This window comes from Vipera ursinii (assembly GCF_947247035.1).
Source record: "Vipera ursinii genome assembly, chromosome: 1".
Lineage (NCBI taxonomy): Eukaryota > Metazoa > Chordata > Lepidosauria > Squamata > Viperidae > Vipera > Vipera ursinii.
Genome location: NC_139512.1, coordinates 312,995,769 through 313,021,042, shown reverse-complemented (window position 1 = coordinate 313,021,042; position 25,274 = coordinate 312,995,769). Strand labels below are relative to the sequence as shown.

At 38.3% G+C, this 25,274-nt stretch overlaps 1 protein-coding gene across 2 annotated transcripts in view; it reads right to left on the bottom strand.

The window, feature by feature from the left end:
* EML4 (EMAP like 4) overlaps nt 1-25,274 on the bottom strand; it is a 157,322-nt gene that overhangs the window by 51,423 nt on the left and 80,625 nt on the right. For both annotated transcript variants that reach the window (XM_083361946.1, XM_083361945.1), the window contains exons 2-5: nt 23,322-23,504; nt 8,541-8,670; nt 5,081-5,254; nt 484-612 (exon numbers count right to left, since the gene is read on the bottom strand). In XM_083361946.1, coding sequence (XP_083218072.1) covers nt 484-612; nt 5,081-5,254; nt 8,541-8,670; nt 23,322-23,504 — 616 coding nt within the window. The remainder of the gene's footprint in view (nt 1-483; nt 613-5,080; nt 5,255-8,540; nt 8,671-23,321; nt 23,505-25,274) is intronic.

Sequence of the window (25,274 nt, the reverse complement as noted above, 5' to 3'; positions counted from 1 at the left end):
AATCTAAATAATGGTAAGATTCTGATTAAGTAATGTAACAGAACAATTTACTTCAAAGCTACCTAATTAAAGGGGAAAATGTGGTAAAGTAAGAATGCAGGTGTTCAGAAGATGAATGAAACATACACCTGGAGCTTTTCTAGAACTACACCACTAAAAATCATGTAGGTTCATAACTTGCACATTAAAATGTTGGAAAGGGGATGAAAGTCAATGCAATTGTACAGGGCATCATCCAACATTTCATAATTTTGCTCAAGAAATGTGATCTTCCTTATCTTAATTCCCAAATCTGCTCTTGGTGCCTTTATTTCCAACAGATTTGAGTGGTGGCAGTGATAAACTCAAGGAAGGAGAAAATCAATTCCACCAGTGATAGTGAAAGACAGGACTGGTCTTCAAAATTATTATATTTTTACAAAGGTTTCTAGACTAACAACTCAGAATAACTTTTCTGATGCCAACAAGGAATCCAGTACTTACTTATCTGCATTCTTGACACTTTTAGGCATCAATTTTGATGCAGAAGTTGCTCTTACTAATTTATTACGACTGTCTTCTGAACTTTCCCATGAGCTTTGTGATTTTTCAATTGTTGATAATCTCTTCAAACTAGAAAGACAAGCACAGTGTATTTCTATATTTAGTATATATGTTAAACCAAGGACTAATTGAGATACTGCAAGCAATTGTGCTGGAAACAAAACAGGTCAAGCAGCAGAAGATAAAAGAAATGCTAGGATAGGCCTTTCTCCAAGGAAATCCACAGGACTCTTAGAAAGGATTAGATAGTGCTCTAACTGGATATTGAAAGACAGTCAAAAGGGCAACATTTATTCAAGCCCCTTAGTACAGTTATCAAAGGTTGCTCTAAAACACTTGGTAAAAATAAAAAGATCACTTGATTGGCATTGTTATTCCCAAATCTAGAAACAATAACTTGACAACTTTCCCTATTTTAAATCAGGGGGAAAACCAGGGGAGATTTTTTTAAAATAAAGGAGCCTATGAGTCCTGGTTGGACATGTGCTCACATCTCTTCTTCAGTCTTCTATTTTTCATCTAGTTCTGGTTGGTAATCTTAATGCTTTGACAAGATTACAAAGAATAAATTATTGCTAACCACAATAAAGTAAGTTATCAGAAATAGAACGTTTCCCTCCAAAACCACCATTGCCACCAGGACTTCAAATAGCTACAAGTCCAGGCAGATCCCCAAACTGTACATTAATTCCATTTGGAAAAGTATAATTCAGAAGTAAGGACAGAAAATGTCCTAAGCCAGATGATCCATGAACCCATTGTCAAACAGTCTTAAAGAGTTGAATTTAAGCCTGGCTCTCCCCATTTAGATCTTAACAGCCTCTAGGCACTGGAATAAAATCTTGACATCATCACTTGAGTGCCCAGAGGCTGAGATGTACAATTGACCATTATTTGTGTACAGATGCTTCTTGACCACAGGCTGACAGATGTTTCCAGTAGCTTTATTTAGAAGTTAAATAAAGGGTGAGAACATGAAGTGTGAGAGCATCAAGTTTCAGGCTTAATATCTCCTCTCCCCAATACCAACTACCGGTAGAAACAGCCATAAAGAAAGGAGGAGAATCAGTGTAACACCAAGTCAGTCACTCTCAATCTCCTTAGCTGGGCCAGAAGGATACCATGATTGAAGGTACTGAAAGCTGCTGAGAGACAAGAAGAAACAGGATGGCTGTACTATGACCGCCCTGGTTTCACAGTTATGAGTAAATGCTATCTGAATCCAATGGTCTGGTGTGGAAACCTGAAACTCCAGTCCAACCACCATCTCAAGAACCTTCCCCCCCAAAAAGGAGACTAAGATTGGATAAATGTGGTCCAGGATTGTTGGGTCTAATGATGGTTTTTGAGAAGTGTATCATACCCCATTCAAAGTTGAGCATTATTATTGTCTCATTCAAAAGGAATTTATCACTGTGTGGATCATATAAATCTTCACCAATCAGGAGAGTCATGGATTTAATGACGAAACAGCTAGAATAATAGAACTAAGAATCTTGTCCATTTCCTTGGGAGATACAGGATAAACCTCTTCCAGGTAAGAAAACAAGACTGTCACTCAGTCATCTTGTCAGGCTGAAAATTACAATAGTCACATTTCTACAGTTGCCCAATTAACTGCCTTGCAATGAATCCCATTAAGACAATTTTTAAAAAGACAATTTGTGAAACTGTAAGTTAATTTCCACAAGAACTGCAAAAGCTAGAAGGAAAAAAGAAAGTAACAAAAGTTATGAAGTCAAACTTTAGGGAAAAAATGAGAGTGCACATTTTCCTTGCTCAGAAAGTCACAAATTAACATGCGGATCCCAGGAACAGATACCTTGTACAGGAAGATACTAGAAAGAACAGACCAAACTCCATGTTAAAGCTAATTTTGTGCAGGATAACAGAGTTCATGACAAACTGTTAAACATGCATTGGTTAGAGCTGCGTTAAACCTCATGATTTTGCTTACATGGAAAGCATCTGCCGTGTCTCCAAGTACTGTAGACACCAAGCAAGTACAGCTTACCAGCATATGGGAACACACACATACACACCTCATATAAAAAACCCAAGTCACATATGTAGAGGTTCAGGTTCTGATTCAAACTGCTCTTGAAGAAGCAAAAAGCATACATATTTGCTCACACATTTTTGCTCAATTTGCTACCCATCTAAGGCAGTGGAAGGTCATCAGACCTTAAGTGATTATTTAATGGAATGTAATAGTTTTATTTAGGACAGAAGGGTCAATAAAAATAGTAGTGTCTGAAACATGGCTTGCAAGATGTATTTTCTATTTCATAGAAATAGGAACATGAAACTCATGTTTCAACAATTTGAAGGAGCTTTAATCAATAGTATTTGATTCCCCTGCTTTTGCAACAATACACATGTATGTTTCTGTCCAACAATTATTAAAATATACAGGGTGAATTCATAGTAAGTTAGTTGCAATAAAATTAATACAACAAAATTAATCATGAATGTTTCTACTTGATCACAGTGAAACTTAAGTTAAATAATATGTAACTAGCCCATACCTTGGGATAGGCAACTTTGTATCCTACAAATATTGTGGAGGAAAAAATTCTGCAATCCCTGATTAAAATGAGGACCCAGATTGTGGCAAGCAATATGTTGACTCTTAGAGGGCTGTAAGGCACTATGAAGTGGTATATAAGTAAATGACTCTGTGCTATTGTTATTGCTACCTTGGCTCAACCGTTTTATAATCTGAGGAATAACAGTTTGCCTACCCCTTAGCTACATTTCAAAAATATACCTTTAAAAAATCATTTTGATTTTGCAGCTTCCTCCATTGGAGAAAAATGCCACCAATAGCAACTGAAATGTGTAACACTATTTTACTGATTTATTTATTTACATTAAAAATATATTAAAAAATTACATAAGATTCTGGGTATTTTTAAATGTATTGGGTGGGGGGAATTGTACAAGAGATTTCAGCCTGATTCAGATACTTAAGAGGTGGTATCTCTCAGGTATCAGTTACAGACTGTACACTTTAGATTTTAGTTAAATAGAATCTTTATTGATTTTTAAAAGCCTCTGACTAGAATCATACAGAACTATTGACTGCCATACACTGTTAGGACAGAATAATTTATTCAAATTTTCAAATTAACTGGATGCAGCTTTGGGATTATCCAGCAGAAACTAATATGCAAAATAATTTGAATATATGGGATTTAGTTCTTATGATCTGCCTAGAAGTTTGCATGTTCTGTCTCTATTTTTTAATGCAAAATCTAATTGGGGAACTCTTTTTAGATCATTTCAGAAACAAGCCTCAAGGCTGTTATGTTTGCTTCAAAGAGTTCAGAGTTTTCATGGTAATTTTTTTTAAAAAAATATTCAAAGATTCTGGAACCAGAGTGCCTAGGAAATTTTGCTATTTGTCTCCTTTATCCTAAATCAGAAAAGGTGCTACAGCTACTGCTTTACATATGCAATGCTTAACTCCAGTGTTTGGTATCTATAATTCAATAGTGCTACGAGATTGGAAAGACCTCTTTATCAATTCCCTGCAGAATAGTAGCCAGAATAGATAGCCAGACATGATGGAAAAGAGTTTCCTAAACTGGCATCAAAAGAAAGAAGATAATATACAAAGCACCCAGCAGAAAAAAGGAAGCACTGCAAGCCACCCAACACCGAACATCCTAAGAAACAATGTGCAAAAAGGTTTATAAAGCTAGTGAAAAGAATTGAGGGTCATTAGCATGTAATCCTCTGAATAGCTGAATATTTTTTGCTCATTAAACTATGAAATGCACCAAGGATCCACTATAGTTACTGTAGATATGAACAGTGTGATCATTCACATTGTGTATACATTTCTTTTTCAGAATGCATTGTTAAATGGACAGTCCTTGCCACTACATTTATCTTTCTCTCCTGCCTTCAGTATATTTTTTCTCCTTTGGCTAATTTTACTTCAGGGCAGTTATCTCAGTAGCAAGCCATTTATAATTATGCCTTTAATTGTTAAATGCATGATCTGCCCGTCCTCCAGAGGTTCACATAATGCTTGTTTCCTCACAGAAACAATAACTCTCTGTGGTAGATTCAGCTGACAATGACTGGATCAAAGTGACCCTGTAAGACTGTAAGTAGACTTCTAGTTGACCACTACCTCACATGTTACATAACTGCTGCTGAATGAAGATCAGATTGATTATTACTGCTGAATTTCAGACAGGCAATAAAAGCTACTGTTAAGCCTCTGACAGCTCTTACCATTATTTGGGCTTCTTTTAAATAATGTTTTAAAATATTTTGCTCTTGCTTTATATATTATGGTGCTATTTTAAACTGACTACCATTCTAAATGTTTCTAATAAATATGATCTGGGGGAAAAGTGGCTTGGTGGAGAACTGTTACTCTCCAGCAACAAGCAATATGAACTCTAAAGGGAGTTCAAAAGAAGAATGGAAGATTTTAAAAGACATATGCATGCTTTTAATGGAGAGCAAAGCGTAATGTTAGTATCATTGCAATTGCTTCCTAGCTGTTTATTTAGGAAACCTTTTGCCTGGAGCAGAGCTCTTGACTTCTGGGGTCTGCCTGTGTGTTGGGAGAATCTGTGCAGAGGGTTGGGGAGAAGGTGATACTTGAGATTGTGGGGTTTGGTCACTAGAATGAGAGTCCTCTTTTTTCTCTGTTTGTCCTTGATGTTTGTCCTTCTTTTTTTCTGTACCACTGCAAAACAAAGTATAAAAAAGTATGTACACACATATATAAATATATCAATTATTTTTAAAGCAAACAAATAGGAAAGAAGCCATAAAAGTGAATCAGGTTACAGAAGAACCAGATATTTAAACAATTTTCTTCATCCAGCTTTTACATTAAGAATTTTAATTTACCTATTAAAAGATAAGATACTTGGTCTAAGAATTTAGTGAGTAATTTATACATTACGTGATCTGTGGAATTCCTCATCATCATCCCATCACTGTCTAAAACGTATAGGTTATCATATGCTATATTTTTCCAAGCAATATTCTATAGATTTCAAAAAAAAAAAAACAACCCAACCAAAACTATAAATTACACATAGCAAATACAGAATAGTCCTCGAGTTAAGACAGGCCATTTAATGAACATTTGAACTTATAAAAGGTATACACAAACACATTTCAGCACCCCTGCAGTCATTCACCTTTATGCATGACCATGGGGATAACTACAACACACCACCCACCTATTTCCCCCCTGCCGATCCTGCCCTGCTGGGTCCCCACAGGAAAAGGATCCTTGTCAACCTACTGAGTTCCATATACTTTTGCCCACTCCAGGTCACCTTTCGCTCACTTTATGCTAGTGTTACTGGACAAGAGGGAGCAAAGCATAGTAAGGAAAGTAAAACTGGCAAGATTTCTTCTCCTCAATTATGCCACATGGCCTAGCTGCCTTCTGTACTCCAACTTCCTGATCTCTGGTTATCTTCTAAAGGTAATTGCGAGAATTCTTGGACTTCCTGACATCTCTTCCCCCCCTCTCCATTTCTGCCTTTTTGGCTGTCTTGATCTCAGTGGCAGTGCCCTACCACTGTGGCTGAAGCAGAGACCTAGGCATTCAGCAATCTCAGCTACTCAGCCATCGCCCTCAGCCTCTGCCAGGGAGTGCCATCGCAAGCCTCTGCAGCAGCCAGCCATCCTAGTGTCAAAGCACAAAGCCCCTGTTGCTCCCACCATCCTGCACTCTGCAGGCCCGGCAACGCACAGCTGACTTTTACCATCTTCCTCCCACTACAGATGAGGCACAAGAAATCTGCCCTTATGGGAGGCAGTTACTGGTCATATTAAGCTTTCTTCCCAAGGCCGCTTGTGTCATTTTCCAAATAATAATAATATGAAGAGTATTTTTTAAAAATAACATGCCCCATTCTCTCAATATATCAATGAAGATTCTCAGTCACGCAGGTAGAATTGTCTGAAAGTTGAGTCATGGCAACTGGACTTCTTTTCTTGTTCGTTCGCTGCTTATCCAAGTACCTTCTTCAGTGTCACAATGCAGAAAGCTTCTGAGGCCTTCCAAACAAGGATGGGGTGTGCTGTTTAAAGAATGGTGTAAGCTGCCTTGGAAAAAAGGGCTGTGCACTGAAGCAGCATTGCCTCACACAGAGCCAGGCAAATGTGTCTCATGAGCATCAGGAGGAAGATGATTTAAGGTCAGCCAAGTGCAGCATCACCTGTGGAATCAGGATAGCAAGGGCTTGGGCCCATGGCATTGGGGTGGCTGGCCCAGAACAGGGTTTGGGGCACACTCAGCAGCAGCACTGGGGTTAAACAGAAACCTTGAGGCAATGCAGCCAACTGGGATTATTGAAAGCCTGGGCCTCTATTTCAGTACTGTCGCCAAGGAATGTCACTGTGCAGGACAGCCAAAAGAGCAGGTGAGGGGAGCTGAAGTGCCCCTGCACTTGTAAGTATGTGCAGGCTGCCAAGTGCCCAAATTCTGATCATGTGACCATGGGACACTGCAATGGCTATAACTTTGAGGACTGGATGTAAATACCATTCATTCAGTGCCACCATAATTTCCAGTGGTCACTGAACAAATAGTTTTAGCTCAAGGTCTAACTATAAAGAACATACCATATCCTAGACCCCTAAATTACACAAAAAGAAAGCTGAGATGGGGAGACAGATTAAGAAGGAAAAGGTAGTGGCAGATTTTTGTACTAATCTGCTTACCAAGCTCATGTAAATGCATTCCATTGAAAATCTTTAGGGCTACACTGATGAATTTTCAATTCCCCAGGCAGATATAAAATCACTTGGATCTGTTCTTAGTTGGAGACCAAACATGATGCAGATCTCTGGGTATGCTTGGGGAATGTTCTTACCCAGTTATCTGAGAACAGTTTGAGCCTATTGGACCTGAAGAAATGGACATAGTCCTTGGGATCTATGTCCCACCTGGCCGACATGCTAATTGGTCTTAGCAAATGTTAATGCATTCTTAATATAGATGATATCTAGGTGTATATCTCCATCCTGGGTGAAGTAATATGGATGTTGCCATTTCATACTGCTTGGAGACTGTGGAGGACTGGAGGGGGAACAACAGGTGAACTGAACCCTGGTTAATAAGGAGTGGCTGTGGGTATGGTACATCTAAGGTATACATTTTTGGTCCTGCATGGGGTTGCACTGCCCCAGACGGACTCAGTATGCAAACTGGGTTCTCCTGGACTCAACTCCTATGCAAGGAGCAGGTGGTGGTTGTGGCTAGGAGTGCCTTTCACTCAACTTCATCTTATGTGCCTGGATCAAGAAGTTCTTTCATACATTAGTCACCTCCCATATGAACTATTGCAATGTGTGCTACATGGGCACCCTTTTAACAAATCCAGAAGCTGCAACTGGTTCAAATCTTGGTGGTACAAACAATCCTGGGCATCCCTAAGATTACACATATAACATATCTGCTATGCAAGGTGTATTGGATGCAGTTTACTTCTGGGTTTAATTCAACGTATTGGTTATCATCTTTACAGCATTTCATGGCATGGGACCAGGTTACTCAAGGGACTGTCTTGTCCCATTTACATCATCCTATCCTCCCAGTTGCGCATCCCCTTAATTAAAGTATTCTGCCTAGCAGGATCCAGGAAGAGACCCTTTTCTGCTGTTGCCCCACCTTCTGAAATATCTTATCCCCAGAGGTAATGTGGGCCTCTACTCTTCTGGACTTCAGAAAGAATGTTAAGACTTTATTTAAGACTTCCCCATTAGCATGGGAGCCAAAGATTGTTAAGCAATCCTGGGGATGGCTGGTGTTGTCAGAATATACTCTCTTTAACTTTCTAACTTTTAATATTGTAACTCTTTCAATTCTGTTTTTAATTTTTTAATTTATGCTTTTATATTCTGACATGTTTTTTTGTAAGCTGCCCGGTCACTTAGGTAATATGGGAGGTATAGAAATGTGATAAATAAAAATAGACAGACAGACAGACAGATAGCATAAGATATACCTTTTAGCAGCAGATGAGAGGGTTTTTTTCCCAGCAATCGGGATAGATGGACTACGATTATTTTTTCTGTTTCCCGTGCTTCCATTGGTGATGCAGGACAAAGAGACAGCTTCACGGAGAGCAGGCTGACCTAAACAAATATAGTAAGAAAATAATCTGAAGCAGTTTTCACAATAATTATCTGATTTTAAATAGGGTTTATTGCACTGAAGATCAATTTTGACAGGACATTTTCTTTAAAAAAAAACTGCACAATTAGTGTATATATAGCAGTTGTTAGTCAACAATTGCCCGTGGGCAGAATTTAAGTAAATACTGTCATTTCAAAATTTGTTTGAATCAACAAAACATGATTTGGAATAAAAGTTTTAATTTATTTTTCCCTTTCATTTTTCAGGAACAAAATCTTTTCCTAGTGCAGTATAAAATGAGGTTATTTTGAACTATTAGTTTACATGGAAAAATCTTTGAATTGGTTGACTAGATCTTAATATGCAATTGACGTGCAAATGGAAAACTCCAAAGATATATTTTAGGAGTAGAACGAAACCAATGGCATCGGATTATTTAGATGTCTTTTATGATTACAATAAATAATGTATTTTAAAATAATGCGATATATACCTATTACGTTCAGAAAAAATACATAGTTGCAGTTAATTAGCAGAACATCTTTTCAGACTGTTAATGTCCTGTTGGTTACCTGGAACTGGTTACCCTGTTTTTGATTATCCTTTTCAATCTGCTTTAAAACAACTTTACAGAAAACTATAAAAGCAGCAAGGTAGATGATTGGAATACAAACAACAATTCAGTAACACAGCACGGAACTCATTTGAAGCCTTATATTAGGGCAGGACATGCAAGAAAGAAGTCATTTATTTTGCATACCGGTATATTGAATTGGCAAACTCACATCTAGCAGAGATTTCCCAGATTAGGATTTAAATCTGTCCAATTTAAATTTGCTTCCAGAAACTTTTCTGTGATATTTTTACCAATATGCTGTATTTGCTGATAATTTGTTTTCATAGCTGAGCTAACCCGGACAGCAGACTCAGATAAGGGGGTACACTTTTAAAGTCCTGAAGTTATGGATAAGCTGCTTGTGGAAGCACTGTTTACCATCAATCCTTTGGGTCTTTGCTTAATGTAGCTGATTTCATCATGAATGGAAATGATTAGAATATTGAACATATGTTATTAATGCCTCACGGAGGGAGAGAGGACGACTCCACGTTTAAAGGAGGAAATGAATAATTAGACTGTTAAAAGGTTTTCCTTTGGTAGTAGATAATCTACAAGATTCTGTGGTTGAGAAGTGATAGAAAAAATGATACCAATTATCTTCAAAAGTTCTAAAAGTAGAAATATATCCATTTCAAACTGCCTTTAAGCAGTCTCTGGGATTGAGATGGTTTAGTAGTTGGACTGACAGATGGTATTCAAGGATTACAGAGTATGACTGTGTTGTCACACAAAGTATTTCTCTCAGGGGCTTTCAATACTATTAACTATAATCTCCTTTTGGATAGTCTGGAATTTGGGAATGGGGAATTGAATTGCAATGATATCGTTCATACACTATACCTCCTCAAAACAGGAGTAGATACAGGAGTTTCTCAAGGCTCCATCTAATCGTCAATGTTTTTAACAATTACATGAAACCATGATGTGAAATTATCAGAAGAATTGACACAGGATATTACCAATATGATAATTATACTCAAATCTATTTCTTCATTATATCATTCACCAGCTATGGCAATCTCTCTCTAAATTCTGTTTGTGGGAAGTACTGGTTTCAATGAAAGATAAAGCTTATTTTCATTCAAAAATTCTATACCAGCCTTTATATAGTGCTCTTAATGAGCTGTTTTGTGTCAAATTAATTTTATTTATGTATTCGTTTGAAATAGATTTTACTGTATTGTTGAAATAAATAATAATAATAATTAATAATAATAATAATAATAATAGTAGTAGTAGTAGTAGTAGTAGTAGTAGTAGTAGTAGTAGTAGGAAGGGACCTTCCTGCCTAGGCAGGAAACCCTATACCATTTCAGACAAATTGCTGTCCAGTCTCTTCTTAAAAACTTTGTGTTGGAGCATTCACAACTTCTGGGCAGGTTGTTCCACTGATTAATTGTTCTGTCAGGAAATTTCTCCTTAGTTCTAGGTTGCTTCTTTCTTTTATTAATTTCCATCCATTGCTTCTTGTCCTGCTTTCAGGTGCTTTGGAGAATAGCTTGACTCCCTCTTCTTTGTGGCAATCCCTGATATATTGGAACACTGTTATCATGTCACCCCTAGTCCTTCTTTTCATTAAACTAGACATACCCAAATCCCACAACCGTTCCTTATATGTTTTAGCCTCCAATCCCCTGATCATCTCTGTTGCTCTTCTCTGTACTCTTTCTAGTCTCAACATCTTTACATCGTGGTGACCAAAACTGGATGCAGTATTCCAAGTGTGGCCTCACAAAGGCATTATTAAAGTGGTATTAACACTTCACTTGCTCTAAACAAACAAAAACAAAAAAGACTAAAATCAGCAAAATAAGGATGTTAATTGTGAATGATTGTATTGGGGAAAATGGAATGGATTTTGAAACTAAACCTGCCCAGAAAGAGCAGTGTCCAATCTGAAAACCGTCCTGATCCTAGTCTCACCTGGTGTAATCTTCGAAAAGAATGATCTCAGACCAATGGTACATTAGCCAGTAGCCTGCAGCTGCATTACTGATGTATATCTTATATCAAAGTACTTTGGGGTATAGTACAAAGTTTAATATGTGGTAGATAAGTTAATCTCTAGGATACTAAGAGAGACTGTACTATATTGTTCTTACACAGTTGCACTGGCTTCCCTTGACTTGAACCCGTAGATTTTTAGGCTATATGTGGTCTTTAAAGCTCTTTGGGGATTTAGGCATAAGGGCAACTTTTTTCTCTGTGATCCTCAATCCTTATTAAAAGGTTAACCTATGGTGCCCATTTGTCTGGTGGAGGACTTGTGACCAGAATAATTATGTGCCATGTTAATCTGAATGACTGCCTTCTCAATTATTGCCTCTTTTTAATATGCTGCCTTAGTACAAAGGGGAAACTAAAAGTAAAGAGGGGAGAAGCACTTTCAGACTTGCAAGATTCTTACAATAAAGGTAGTCTGTGTTACAACTCAAGGTTTCTGTTTCTTGTCTGCCTTCTTGAAGGGCTAACATTTAGGTAGCTATAACATAACTATAAAGGTCTATTTCTGGCTTTTAATAATGTTTTGAAGATATTAAACTATAGATCATTTTAATTGGAGAACAATAGCAATAATAATAAATGTCCTGCACAATGCTTTACATTGGCTAAAGTCAAAAGGACTTGACTCAGTTATGACTCATTTATGCCATTCATTTGAGTGGGTCAACTCCAAATGCAATAAAACCTGGATGCTACTCATAATCTTTTTATACATGAAGTGTAAAATCTCTGCCATCTCTCTCCAGAGCTTTAGATTAGCAATCTATTTCAAAAAGTAGTCAAAATTTGTAATTTTGGCCAGAAGATATCTATTATTTCATAAATTTATTTCTAATTTCTGCTTCAATAGCATTTACACCTTGGACCCAAAATGGATAATTTATTGGCATATATGTATTAGTACATACATTTATTTCCATAATAATTATAAAGAAAAGTAGTATGTATATGTATGTATGTATATATGTATATGTGTGTATATATATATATATATATATATATATATATATATATATATATATATATATATATATATATATATATATATAAAGGGACGCGGTGGCTCAGCGGGTTAGGATGCTGAGCTTGTCAATCAGAAGGTCGGCAGTTTGGCGGGTCGAATCCCGAGTGCCACGTAGCAGAGTGAGCGCCTGTTACTCGTCCCAGCTTCTGCCAACCTAGCAGTTCGAAAGCACGTAAAAATGCAAGTAGGAAAATAGGGACCACTACGGTGGGAAGGTAACAGCGTAGCGTGCGCCTTTGGCATCTAGTCATGCTGGCCACATGACCATGGAGACGTCCTCGGACAAACGCTGGCTCTTCAGCTTTGAAACGGAGATGAGCACTGGCCCCTAGAGTTGGAAACGACTAGCACACATGTGCGGGGGAACCTTTACCTTTACCTTTTATTCATTCATTCATTCTTTCATTTATATATCAGCTATTCTACTACACTTGGTATGCATGTTTTTAATTTAAGGGATCAAGAAATACAGTATGTATATAGGGGGGAAATGAATAAAAGCAAGTGTAAAAGTTAAATAATGGACAAACTTTAGGAAGATATTTTCTAAAGAAAATTTTTTTTCCTATCTAAAAGTCAGATGGATTCCTGTGAAATTAATTCACCATTCCAGACTGCTCCATTGTATAAAGTGGATTAAGGGCATTTTTGCCTAAGTACAACTGAATGTTATTAACAAATTAATTTTTTTATCCATCCAGCGCCCAGAACAAGGGCATTGTTTTGTCACATTTAACAGCTGTAGAGAAATAGTAATCTGAAGCAGGACTGCTGTAAACATGGACAGCAATAAAAAGCTTTCTCCATCCCCAACAATCCATTTCAAGACTACTGTTTCCCCAGAGATAAAAATAGTTTATATTCATGGATTCTGTAGTAAAATCTTTAGCATTCATAAACTGTAAAAAGAAAGAGTTCAAATAAAGCTCAGTGGGATAAATTAATCTATATATTAATAGATGCATATTACTTATTTAATATTCATGAAAGCATATAAAAATAATATAAAGCTGTTGTTTAAAAAATAGCAAAACAGAACATTAAAAATGCGAAACCAAACAACCAAAGCATATCCATAAAATACTAGAAGATAACCAAGAATGCAAGTGCTAGTTTATCCTACTAAAAAAAATGTATACAGTACTTATTTGTGGAAACCAGAACCTATTTGAAGGGAGCGAGAATATTTTACAATGAAAATGCTGTTTCATGTATTGATCTACTGAGTTTAGACAACAGGGCTTACCCAATGAATTCATCCAAAAGAATAGGGTCATTAAGGTACTCTGATTGTAAGAGAAAGTGCTAAAAATTAAATCCTGCATGCTTGAGCTGGAAATGTAAGGACTGTCATCAGCAACTTGATGGCAAAACATGTTTAATAATGCTTAAACAGATTGGTTTGCTTAAAGCAGGGATGTCAAACTCGCAATGTCACGTGACTTTTTTTCCATTGCTGGTAATGGGGTGGGCGCGGTTTCGCCATGACGCATCTGGCCTGTGGGCCATCAGTTTGACACCCCTGGCTTAAAGGAAGGAACCAAATGTGCTCCACAAAATTTTGATAAAACAATACTAAGTTTTATAGTATTTTTCAAATAATAGCTCAGAGTAGAATCTTAACAGATAGGCTGCCAATGATATACACATTCTTCCAAAACAAAGAATAACATTTTCTTTATTTGAAATATTAAGCATTTTCATTATTAGTCCATACTATTTTTACATGCTGTTAAAAATGCCATTATTACAGTTTTTCAATGAGATTTTGAACCTCTCAGTAAATGAACAGTTCTCCCCACCTAGTATAACTAAAATGTGTAGTTCCAGTGTTCTGTAGAAATGTGAATACATGTGCTTTGCAGGCAGAAAAAAAGAGTTGTGCAAGGATTCAGTATTGTTGCTCTTGCCAGAGCAAGTTCTCTCTGGCTATTTGTCTACCTATCTTAATGTACTGGGCATGCAATCATATTTCCTATAACCAATGATATTTCCTATAAAATTGTAAGTTAAATTTTAACAGTCCTTTACACTGTTACTGGATAAAGCAGAATTTGTTGGGTTTTTCCTCTTTTATTTTCACACTGAAAACAATTCTGTTGAGGGCTACTTGCAGTTTTCAACGTAATTTCATATCTTGATCATTTAAAAACATATGTAACTCAACTTAGTTTTTTGAAAAGCAAGAAATTGAGTTAAAACTAATCTATATTCTTGCAAATACACTCAACGCTTCATTACCAACAACATGCAGTATAATAATAATTTTAATTTCTCCAAGTTTCTTTCCCCAAATAGCAATGAATTCCTTGTTGCCTTTCTCTGCTATAAGTCACTATTCCAAAGATTACTCAGTCAAGAAAAACTAATACTTAGTGAAGCAAAGGGACACCGGATCATGAAATTTCTGTATCATCCACAATTAAAAGTCTTATACATTAGTAAAGAAAACTTCACTGTTTTAAAAGGTCATTTCAGATGATTAAGCATCTCTACTGTGTCACTGACATTCACATAGAGAAGCCAACCATTTTAAAGGAAAGCTATGTGGCAAGGTCAACTTTATTTGCCCCAATGATACGTATTTCCATGAATCAATACAAATGAATAGCTCCCTTTATGCATGTGGCTGCTATAGAGGGCATTCTAAGTGCCAAATGCAGCTGAATTGCCTGAAACAACTACAACAGACCATCACTCTTCCCCTATAAAAAACAGATTAATGGTAGGGTGCATATCGAATACAGACATAAATTGCCTCAACTAATATCATTTGACTCAGGACTGGAACCAGATTAGAGCTGAATATGAAATAGGTTCCTATGTATAGGTAATTAAGATTAATCAAACTGTGAGACATCAAAAAGGTGAAAACACCTTCCATAGATAATGAATTCCATCTCTATTTCCTAGAATAGTATCTGCCAAATTCAAGAGATAATTCATTAAAGCTCTGTCAAATATCTGTGTGAATAAAAGATAACTTATATTCAGATAAAATCCTCCATAATTTTCTTTTTTTTTTTACAGGCACATAATCGGGAAGACAAGATTATCTTTATTAATAAAGCCGAAGAATGATGAAGGGAATTTTTACAAAAATGTATCAAACAAAATTACTGAATAAGCAGAGCTTTTAAATGAAGCTAATTTTATTATTTAAAAACTACAGCAGGTCAAAGCTAAAAATAATAAAAATGATGATAGCTGAAGAAACATGCTAAAAATGATTGTTTGTATTTGAGCTATCTTTGTAATGCATGTTTCAAAGAAATACTAACTAATCTTGGTCCATAAAAATGAACAGCATTCCATGCAAGCGGGTGAATGTTTGAAGTACCTCAACAAGGAAATTCAATGATTATATATCAGCCACTCATAATACATCAGTGATACTATATCAGTATCGGTATCACCCATCTGATACTTCTATTCCTACACACTTTCATCCCCATATACATAAGACTTCAATTTAAATGAACCTTTGTAGTATACTGTACTTAATACTTTTTAGGGCATCGGGTTTGAATTCATTTTAAAGCATTTTAATGCTTTAGGACCCCTTCATGGATTACTGCCTTGTCGTGGCGAAGGGGCTTGCATAATTCAATGAAGCTATGAGCTATGCCGTGCAGGGCCACCCAAGATGGAGAGGTCATAGCAGAGAGTTCTGACAAAATGTGATCCACTGGAGAAGGAAATGGCAACCCACTCCAGTATCTTTGCCATAAAAACCCTATGGACAGTACCAAAAGGCAAAACGATATGACGCTGGAAGATGAGCCCCTCAGGTCGGAAGGCGTCCAATATGCTACTGGGGAAGAGCAGAGGGCTAGTACTAGTAGCGCCAGAAAGAATGAAGCGACTGGGCCAAAGCCGAAAGGACGCTCAGCTGTGGATATGTCTGGTGGTGAAAGGAAAGTCCGATGCTGTAAAGATTTTTTCTCCATAGGAACCTGGAATGTAAGATCCATGAATCAAGGCAAGCTGGACGTGGTCAAACAAGAGATGACAAGACTGAACATCGACATCTTAGGTATCAGCGAACTAAAATGGACAGGAATGGGTGAATTTAATTCAGATGACCATCAGGTATACTACTGCGGGCAAGAATCCCTCAGAAGAAATGGAGTAGCCTTCATAGTCAATAAAAGAGTAGGAAAAGCAATACTGGGATACAATCCTCAAAATGACAGAATGATCTCAGTTCGAATCCAAGGCAAACCATTCAATATCACAGTAGTCCAAGTCTATGCCCCAACCACCGGTGCTGAAGAGGATGAAATTGACCGGTTCTATGAAGCTCTACAGCACCTTATAGAACTAACACCAAAAAATGATGTCCTTATCATCATGGGGGATTGGAATGCTAAAGTAGGAAGCCAAAAGATAACCGGAATAACAGGCAAGTTTGGCCTTGGAGTACAAAATGAAGCAGGGCACAGGCTGATAGAATTTTGTCAAGAGAATACGATGGTCATAGCAAACACTCTTTTCCAACAACCCAAGAGACGGCTCTACACATGGACATCACCCGACGGTCAACACAGAAATCAGATTGACTATATGCTCTGCAGCCAAAGATGGAGAAGCTCTATACAGTCAGTAAAAACAAGACCAGGAGCTGACTGTGGCTCAGACCATGAGCTTCTCATTGCAAAGTTTAGGCTTAAACTGAAGAAAGTAGGGAAAAGCACCAGGCCAGTCAGGTATGAATTAAATCATATCCCCATTGAATATACAGTAGAGGTGACAAATAGATTTAAGGAATTAGATCTGATAGACAGAGTGCCTGAAGAACTATGGACAGAGGTTCGCAACATTGTACAAGAGGTAGCAACCAAAACCATCCCGAAGAAAAAGAAATGCAAGAAAGCAAAATGGCTGTCTGAGGAAGCTTTGCAAATAGCTGAGGAAAGGAGGGAAGCAAAAGGCAAGGGAGAAAAAGAAAGATACGCCCAATTGAATGCAGAATTCCAGAGAATAGCTAGAAGAGATAAGAATGCCTTCTTAAATGAACAGTGCAAAGAAATAGAAGAAAACAATAGAATAGGGAGGACCAGAGATCTTTTCAAGAAAATTGGAGAGATGAAGGGAACGTTCAATGCAAAAATGGGCATGATAAAGGATCAAAATGGCAGGGACCTAACAGAGGCAGAAGAGATTAAGAAGAGATGGCAAAATTACACAGAAGAACTATACAAGAATGAGCTTAACATCCCTGATAATCACAATGAGGTGGTCACTGACCTCGAGCCAGACATCCTAGAATGTGAAGTGAAGTGGGCCTTAGAAAAGCTGAGCAACAACAAAGCTAGTGGAGGTGACAGTATTCCAGCTGAGCTATTCAAAATCTTAAAAGACAATGCAGTAAAAGTGCTACACTCAATTTGCCAGCAAATTTGGAAAACTCAACAGTGGCCACAGGATTGGAAAAGATCAGTTTATATTCCAATTCCAAAGAAAGGCAGTGCCAAAGAATGTTCAAACTATCGCACCATTGCACTCATTTCTCATGCTAGTAAAGTTATGCTTAAAATCCTACAAGCTAGACTCCAGCAGTATGTCGATCGAGAACTACCAGAAGTACAGGCAGGATTTCGAAGAGGCAGAGGAACTAGAGATCAAATAGCCAACATACGCTGGATCATGGAGAAAGCTAGAGAGTTCCAGAAAAACATCTACTTCTGCTTCATTGACTATGCTAAAGCCTTTGATTGTGTGGATCATAACAAATTGTGGCAAGTTCTTAAAGAGATGGGAGTACCAGAACATCTTATTTGTCTCTTGAGAAACCTATATGCGGGCCAAGAAGCAACAGTGAGAACTGGACACGGAACCACTGATTGGTTCCAAATTGGGAAAGGAGTCCGGCAAGGCTGTATACTGTCGCCTTGCCTATTTAACTTATATGCAGAACACATCATGAGAAAGGCAGGGCTAGATGAATCAAAAGTTGGAATTAAGATTGCCGGAAGAAATATCAACAACCTAAGATATGCAGATGATACCACTCTAATGGCAGAAAGTGAAGAGGAACTGAAGAGTCTCTTGTTGCGAGTGAAGATGGAGAGTGCAAAAGTTGGGTTGAAACTAAACATTAAGAAAACCAAGATCATGGCATCCGGCCCTCTCAATTCCTGGCAAATAGATGGGGAAGAAATGGAGGTAGTGACAGATTTTATTTTCCTGGGCTCCAAGATCACTGCAGATGGGGACTGTAGTCAAGAAATTAAAAGACGCTTGCTCCTCGGGAGGAAAGCCATGGCAAATCTAGACAGCACACTAAAAAGCAGAGACATCACCCTGTCAACAAAAGTGCGTATAGTCAAGGCTATGGTCTTCCCAGTTGCAATGTATGGCAGTGAAAGTTGGACCATAAGAAAGGCTGAGCGCAGAAGAATTGAGGCCTTTGAACTCTGGTGCTGGAGAAGACTCCTGCGAGTCCCTTGGACTGCAAGGCAATCAAACTGGTCAGTCCTAGAGGAGATCAACCCTGACTGCTCTTTAGAAGGCCAGATCCTGAAGCTAAAACTCAAATACTTTGGCCACCTAATGAGGAGGAAGGACTCACTGGAGAAGAGCCTAATGCTGGGAAAGATTGAGGGCAATAGAAGAAGGGGACGACAGAGAATGAGGTGGCTGGATGGAGTCACTGAAGCAGTAGGCGTGAGTTTAGATGGACTCCAGAAGATGGTAGAGGACAGGAAAGCCTGGAGGAACATTGTCCATAGGGTCGCGATGGGTCGGACACGACTTCGCAACTAACAACAACAAAATGCTTTAGGAAAAAGTAGAATAAAACCTGGGCAATAATGTACAAATGGTTTCTTTTCTTTTTTACATGCTTGCAAATTATTTCCTTGATTTGCTATTTGGAGGGGTAGATTCATGAATCAAGTTAGCAGTAAAGAGGAACTAGCATCCAGAAGTGGTATAATTTTCTTAGTAAATGATTTCTGCGAAAAACTATTTTCTGTTTCCACTATGTCACTAACTTTAGAATATCCCCAGTATATGGGGCGAGAATTTTTTTAAGTCATTTTACAAGAAATAAAATTTCTTGCCATTGCTATTGATGTAAGGTGAAACATCTGCCTGTTTAAGACTATCTTTGCAAAAGATATCTATTTTTAAATTTCTAGACAAAGGCAAATTACTGTTTTCTTTTTTCTCTTAATCCTATCCCTTGGTTAACTGCAAATGCTTCTCAAGACATTAGTAGAAAGGTCAGTTTTTTAGTGAAATGCATGCTTTAGTTGTCAATAATCCAAAGTTTAGTCTACATACAACATGGAAAAAAATCTCTACTTAAAGGGTAGGAAAGATATAAGATTGTTAGATGGCAGCAAAGATTTCTCTGCATTTTTTTTTGCTGCCATCAAGTTTTTTGGATTTTTGCAGTCCAGATCTGAAACCGTTAGGAAAGCCATTGAAAAGATGTTGTTCATACTCCTTTTTTTTCAACAGGAACAGCAGCAATGTGGAAATAATAGTTGTTAGACAACCTCTCTCAATCCCGCCAAGACTGAGTGGCTGTGCATACCGGCATCTCGGACTAACCAGTTCATTCCACCTTTAATGATGGGGGGTGAGGTGTTACCCCCCGTCGATAGGGCCCGCAACTTGGGCGTCCTCCTGGATTCACGGTTCAGTTTCGAAGACCATATAGGAGCCGTGACCAGGGGGGCTTTTGCCCAGCTTCATCTGGTGCGCCAGTTGCGGCCCTACCTGGACTGAGATGCCCTACGCACAGTCAGTCATGCGCTCGTGACCTCCAGATTGGACTACTGCAATGCTCTCTACATGGGGCTGCCCTTGAGGACCACTCGGAGGCTTCAGCTGGTGCAGAATGCAGCCGCACGGGTTGTAATGGGGGTTTCCCGATACTCCCATGTAACACCTCTGCTCCGCGAGCTGCATTGGCTTCCGGTTGCCCTCCTGGTGAAATTCAAGGTGCTGGTGATGACCTATAAAGCCCTAAATAGCTTGGGTCCAGGATATCTGAGGGAACACCTGCTGCTGGCATCAAGCTCCCTTCGTCCTGTGTGCTCCCACAGGGAGGGTCTTCTCAGGGTACCGCCGGTGAAAGACTGCAGGCGGATAACACCCAGGGGGAGGGCTTTCTCTGTGGGTGTGCCTGCCCTTTAGAACCAGCTGCCCGTAGAGCTTAGGACTGTCCCTGACCTTCGCTCATTCCGCCGGGACCTGAAGACTTGGCTCTTTGAGCTTTCTGGCCTGGACTGAGAGTATTAATTGGGGTTTTAATTGGATTTTAATTGGGGTTTTATATTTTTTATATTTATTCAAGGTCTAAATGTAATCATTTTAACTGTTCTTAATTTTTGTAATTGTTGTATTGTTATTTTAAAAACCTTGTGAACCGCCCTGAGTCCTACGGGAGAAGGACGGTATATAAGTCTAATAAAGATAAAGATAAAATCAAACAAATTTTTTTGGAGTTAGTAGAATTCATCTCAAATCGTGACCCAATTAGAACATTTTATAACAATTAAACATATTGTTCTTCCTGAAGGATTTTATATTTTTATAAAGACTCAAAATGAATTCATATTCTCAAAATTATGACAAAGAAAAAATAGTGATTAGAAATGCAATGTACCTTATTGTTTTTTGATAGCACTACTCATGTTTCACATACTAAACAAATGATCAGTACGATGAATGAACCTTTATTGTCAAAGTACAACCATGTATACATTGAGATTGGCTGAGCCTCCCTTTGTGCCCCCACCACCAACTCACAGTGGCAATAAATCCACCATCTTATTACACCATGTGAGCTAATTGCACACAACACACCGGCCTCGCAAGTCAATCATACATAAAGTTATTTCCCGTTCAAGAGCCTGACAGCCCATGGATAGAAGCTGTTCTTCAGCCTGTTGGTACGGCTGGCTATACTCCTGTATCTCCTACCCGATGCTAGGAGAGTAAAGAGATACCGACCAGGGTGTGTCGTCCCTGAGAATTTTCCTCACTCTTCCAAGGCAGTGAGCCCTGGCGATGTCATCCAGTGGTGTCAGGGGACAGCCCACAATGTTTTGTGCTGTGCTCACCACCCTCTGTAATATCTTCCTATCTGCGGCTGTCAGGCCAGCATATCAAACCACAATACAGTGCGAGAGGACGCTCTCTATAGTAGACCGGTAAAAGGAGGTCATTAGCCGTTGTTCTAGCCTGTTCTTCCTCAAGACCCTGAGGAAGTTGTTGTCTGCTAGATGGTTCTCCACCTTGTTTATATTGTTGTTTCGCCATCCTAATGCCTCTTCTGAGATTTGCCCTGGCCTCTCTATATGTGTCCCTGTCCACTTCCTCAGGGTCTTGCGGAAGAACAGTGTAGAACAACAATATAAACATGTCAGAATCCTGGGCTCTTAGGAGTGTTCGTACTTCTGCAGTCATTCAGGGTTTGCAATTCCCGTAAACTCTAATGCACTTTTCTGTTGTCACGCTGTCGATGCATGCTTTGATATAAGAGAGTATGGCATCCGTATATACATTCACATCTTGATCTTCTAATACACTCCAGTCAGTGGTTTCATAGCAGTCCTGCAACTGACTGAGAGTACCCGCTGGCCAGATTTTATTTTTTTTTATTTTTTATTTTTAATTCCATTTATATCCCACCCTTCTCCGAAGACTCAGGGCGGCTTACAAGCTTAGCAGTAGCCTTCATTCTATGTATATGCCTGCTTATTAGGGCTTTCACACCCCCCCCAAGCGGCATTATTACAAAGTCAGCTTAATTGCCCCCAACAATCTGGGTCCTCATTTTACCTACCTCAGAAGGATGGAAGGCTGAGTCAACCTTGAGCCTGGTGGGAATCGAACCTGCACTAATTGCAGGCAGCTGGTGTTACTTAAGGAGGCATTAGCCCACTGCTCCACCAAGGCTCTAGATTTTAACCCTTTTCGTGACTGTCTGAGTTCTTTTCCTGAGAGGGACATACTTTGGGCACAACAGGAGTGAAAGATGGTCGGATGTACCCAGGTGGAGGAAGGGGAGCATTCTGTATGCCTGTTTCAGATTAGAGTACACACGGTCTACAGTGTTCTTCCCTCTGGTGGAAAATTGCACATACTGCACAAACTTGGGGAGAAATGTCTTAACACAGGCTAGATTGAAGTCCCCAGCCACGACAAGAGCACCCTCTGGATGAGTTTGCTGCTGCCTGGAGATGATATCATATAGCTTGGAAAGTGCTGCACTGACATTGGCATCAGGTGGATTATAAACAGCTATAATAATTACCACAGTAATTTCTCTAGGCAGATAAAATGGCCTTCAGAAGGAGTGGGAAAGGCTTTTGGCAACACCAAGCTTTCCCAGAAAGAGACCAGAATTAACAGACTGTTCAGCCTTGAGCTGGAGGAAAAGGTTCAACATTTAGCATTTCTCATATCTAGTAGGTAAGAAAGTTATAGCTTTGGTCTGGCTATTAGATGTAAGCTAGTAAGCAAACTGAATTTGAATGGATCTAGTTATATCATTGTCTCCCTTGGGCTTAGGATTATTGAACATGAATAACATGAAGATAAATTAGTACTATGACAGACCAATATTTAAGAAAATTATTTTCCCATTATTTTTATATTAAATCCTTTGGTTTTCCCCTAATATTTTATACTTTTTTCTTTTTACTGGCAAGGTTATATATACAAAATTCAATAAAACAAAACGTTCACTATATGTGTGGCCATTCTTCTTCTTTTCATTTCATGATTGTTACTGAAAATAATTTAGTTGTACAGAGGAATTTCTTTAAAATATTCTACAGTGTGTCGAATCACTAGATATGCCACTGTTTTAATAGATACGCACTTGGACCGCACGTGTTTTGGAAAAAGCTGTAACTCTGGAAATGGTCTATCATTAAATATTTAATTGGTGAACTTAATAAGCTTCACTAATGCATAATACATAGATCACACACGCTCAATCTTAAATGAAAAAGATATGCAGAGAAGGGCTGTCTTACCTTTACTAGGTGCCGATTTTCTCACAGATGCAACATGATCTTCTGAGATGGCAAGTCTTCTCACAACATCAGCCAGAGCTGCTTTCAACACTGTGATTTCATCTTCTTGCTGCTGCACTCTCAGTTCAAGAGCTGAAAGGCGATCTTGGACATCAGAGGTACTTGCGGCAGAAATGCTATCATCTATGGGAATAAAAAATATGGTGCTTTCAAGGTGTGCCATAATATTCTAAAAGAGAACTGTTTGTTATTTATATTGTTCCATCAAAATAAAAATTCGTGCTGACGAATAATAAAATAGAAACAACCAATCTATATAACAGAAATAGGAAAACACAATAAAATTGAGAGGTCTGTGAAAATATTTATAAAACAAATTTTAAAGTCTCAAGTTTATTCAAAGTAGACTGAACTTTCGAAACATTTTGGTATCTGCATCTACAGTATCATTATAGAGGCAATCTGGCATCCATCAAATGTATTGGGATTGTAATTCCCAAAGTTCCCAGCCAAAGTGGCAACATTTAGAGAATCTATGGAATTAATGTCTTGACTGTAAACCTCTCCATTAGATGTGAGAAATTGTTGAAAACCGTATCCTACACTTTAAGTACCTATATGAAACTGCACAACCCCAAAAAGGCCTTATGTGAAATTAAAGTAAAGGGTATCAAACAGGAGACTTAACAGAATGTGCAAACTGGTATACAATATCTCTAATTTTACATGGTAGTAAAAAAAAATGCTTAGAATCCAACACACATTAGAGCAGACCTTGGTATTTTACGCCTCCCAGCCACATCTGGCCCTTTGATTGTCCTCTGTTCAGTTCACATGAGATAAATCAAAAATTAAAAATCATTCGTAACTAAGCAAGCTGCAGGAGGCAGGTGAAGAAGCCAAGTGGGACTGGCTCTATGCACTTGCAGTGCACTCTTTCAGTCAGCTGGCAGCCATAGAAGAGAGCAAGGAGAGAAAGCACTTTTCTGTGCCTGCAGTGTTCGCCCCTTGTCTGAAGCAGCTTGAGGAGTTGAGGTGGCGGAGTTTGAGGACATCCATCAAGTTACATTGGTTTGCCCCTCCACAACAATACCAGTTTCTCATGTGTCCCCTTGGGGAAATTAATTGCCCACTCCTGGATTAGAGCACTAAAGGGAAATTTCAAATGTTTCCAATTATTTTAGAAAAGACTGAGGAACGTTGCTGGTACATTCTGGATAATTGAGAAAGCCAAAGAATATGAAAAAGAAGTTAACATGTGCTTCACTGATTATAGAAAAATCTTCTATTGTGTCAGCCATGTTGAGCTGAAGAACATCCTTATGAAAATGGGAATTTCACAATATCTCATTGTCCTCATACAAAACATGACAAAACGGATTAGTTCCAGGTTGGTAAAGAAAGGAGTCAAAGTTTTATACTGTCTCCTTGTTGCTGAATCTATACAGGGATTATATATTGGTAGAAGATAACTGTGGTTTAAAAATTGAAGGAAAAATCAACAATAGCCTATATTTATGACACTACTTTGACTGAAACGTAAACTCTAGTAATAAAATCCCAGGACACAGTGAAAAAATGGGACTGAGATTATATATAAAGAAAGCCAAACTAATGACAAGTATAGCAATCTGCCCTAGGACTAACAATTAACCGACTGAAATGGTGAGAAGCTTCTACATTTTAGGACTATCAACAGTTAGGAAATAGCTGCAGACTAGCAATAACGACACCGGAAAAGATATTTCAATGCAGGTGAAGGTTCATTCTCCGAGCTTGAGGGTTTGTTTCCGAACGTTTCGTTACCAGGCTAGATAACATCTTCAGCGGCTGATTTTACATCACTTTCTGGGCAACCTGAAACTGGATGAAGTATGACTATAATGACCATCATAACCAGCTTTTTAGAGTATTATATAGTAAGATAAGATAATCTTTATTGTCATTTTTTAC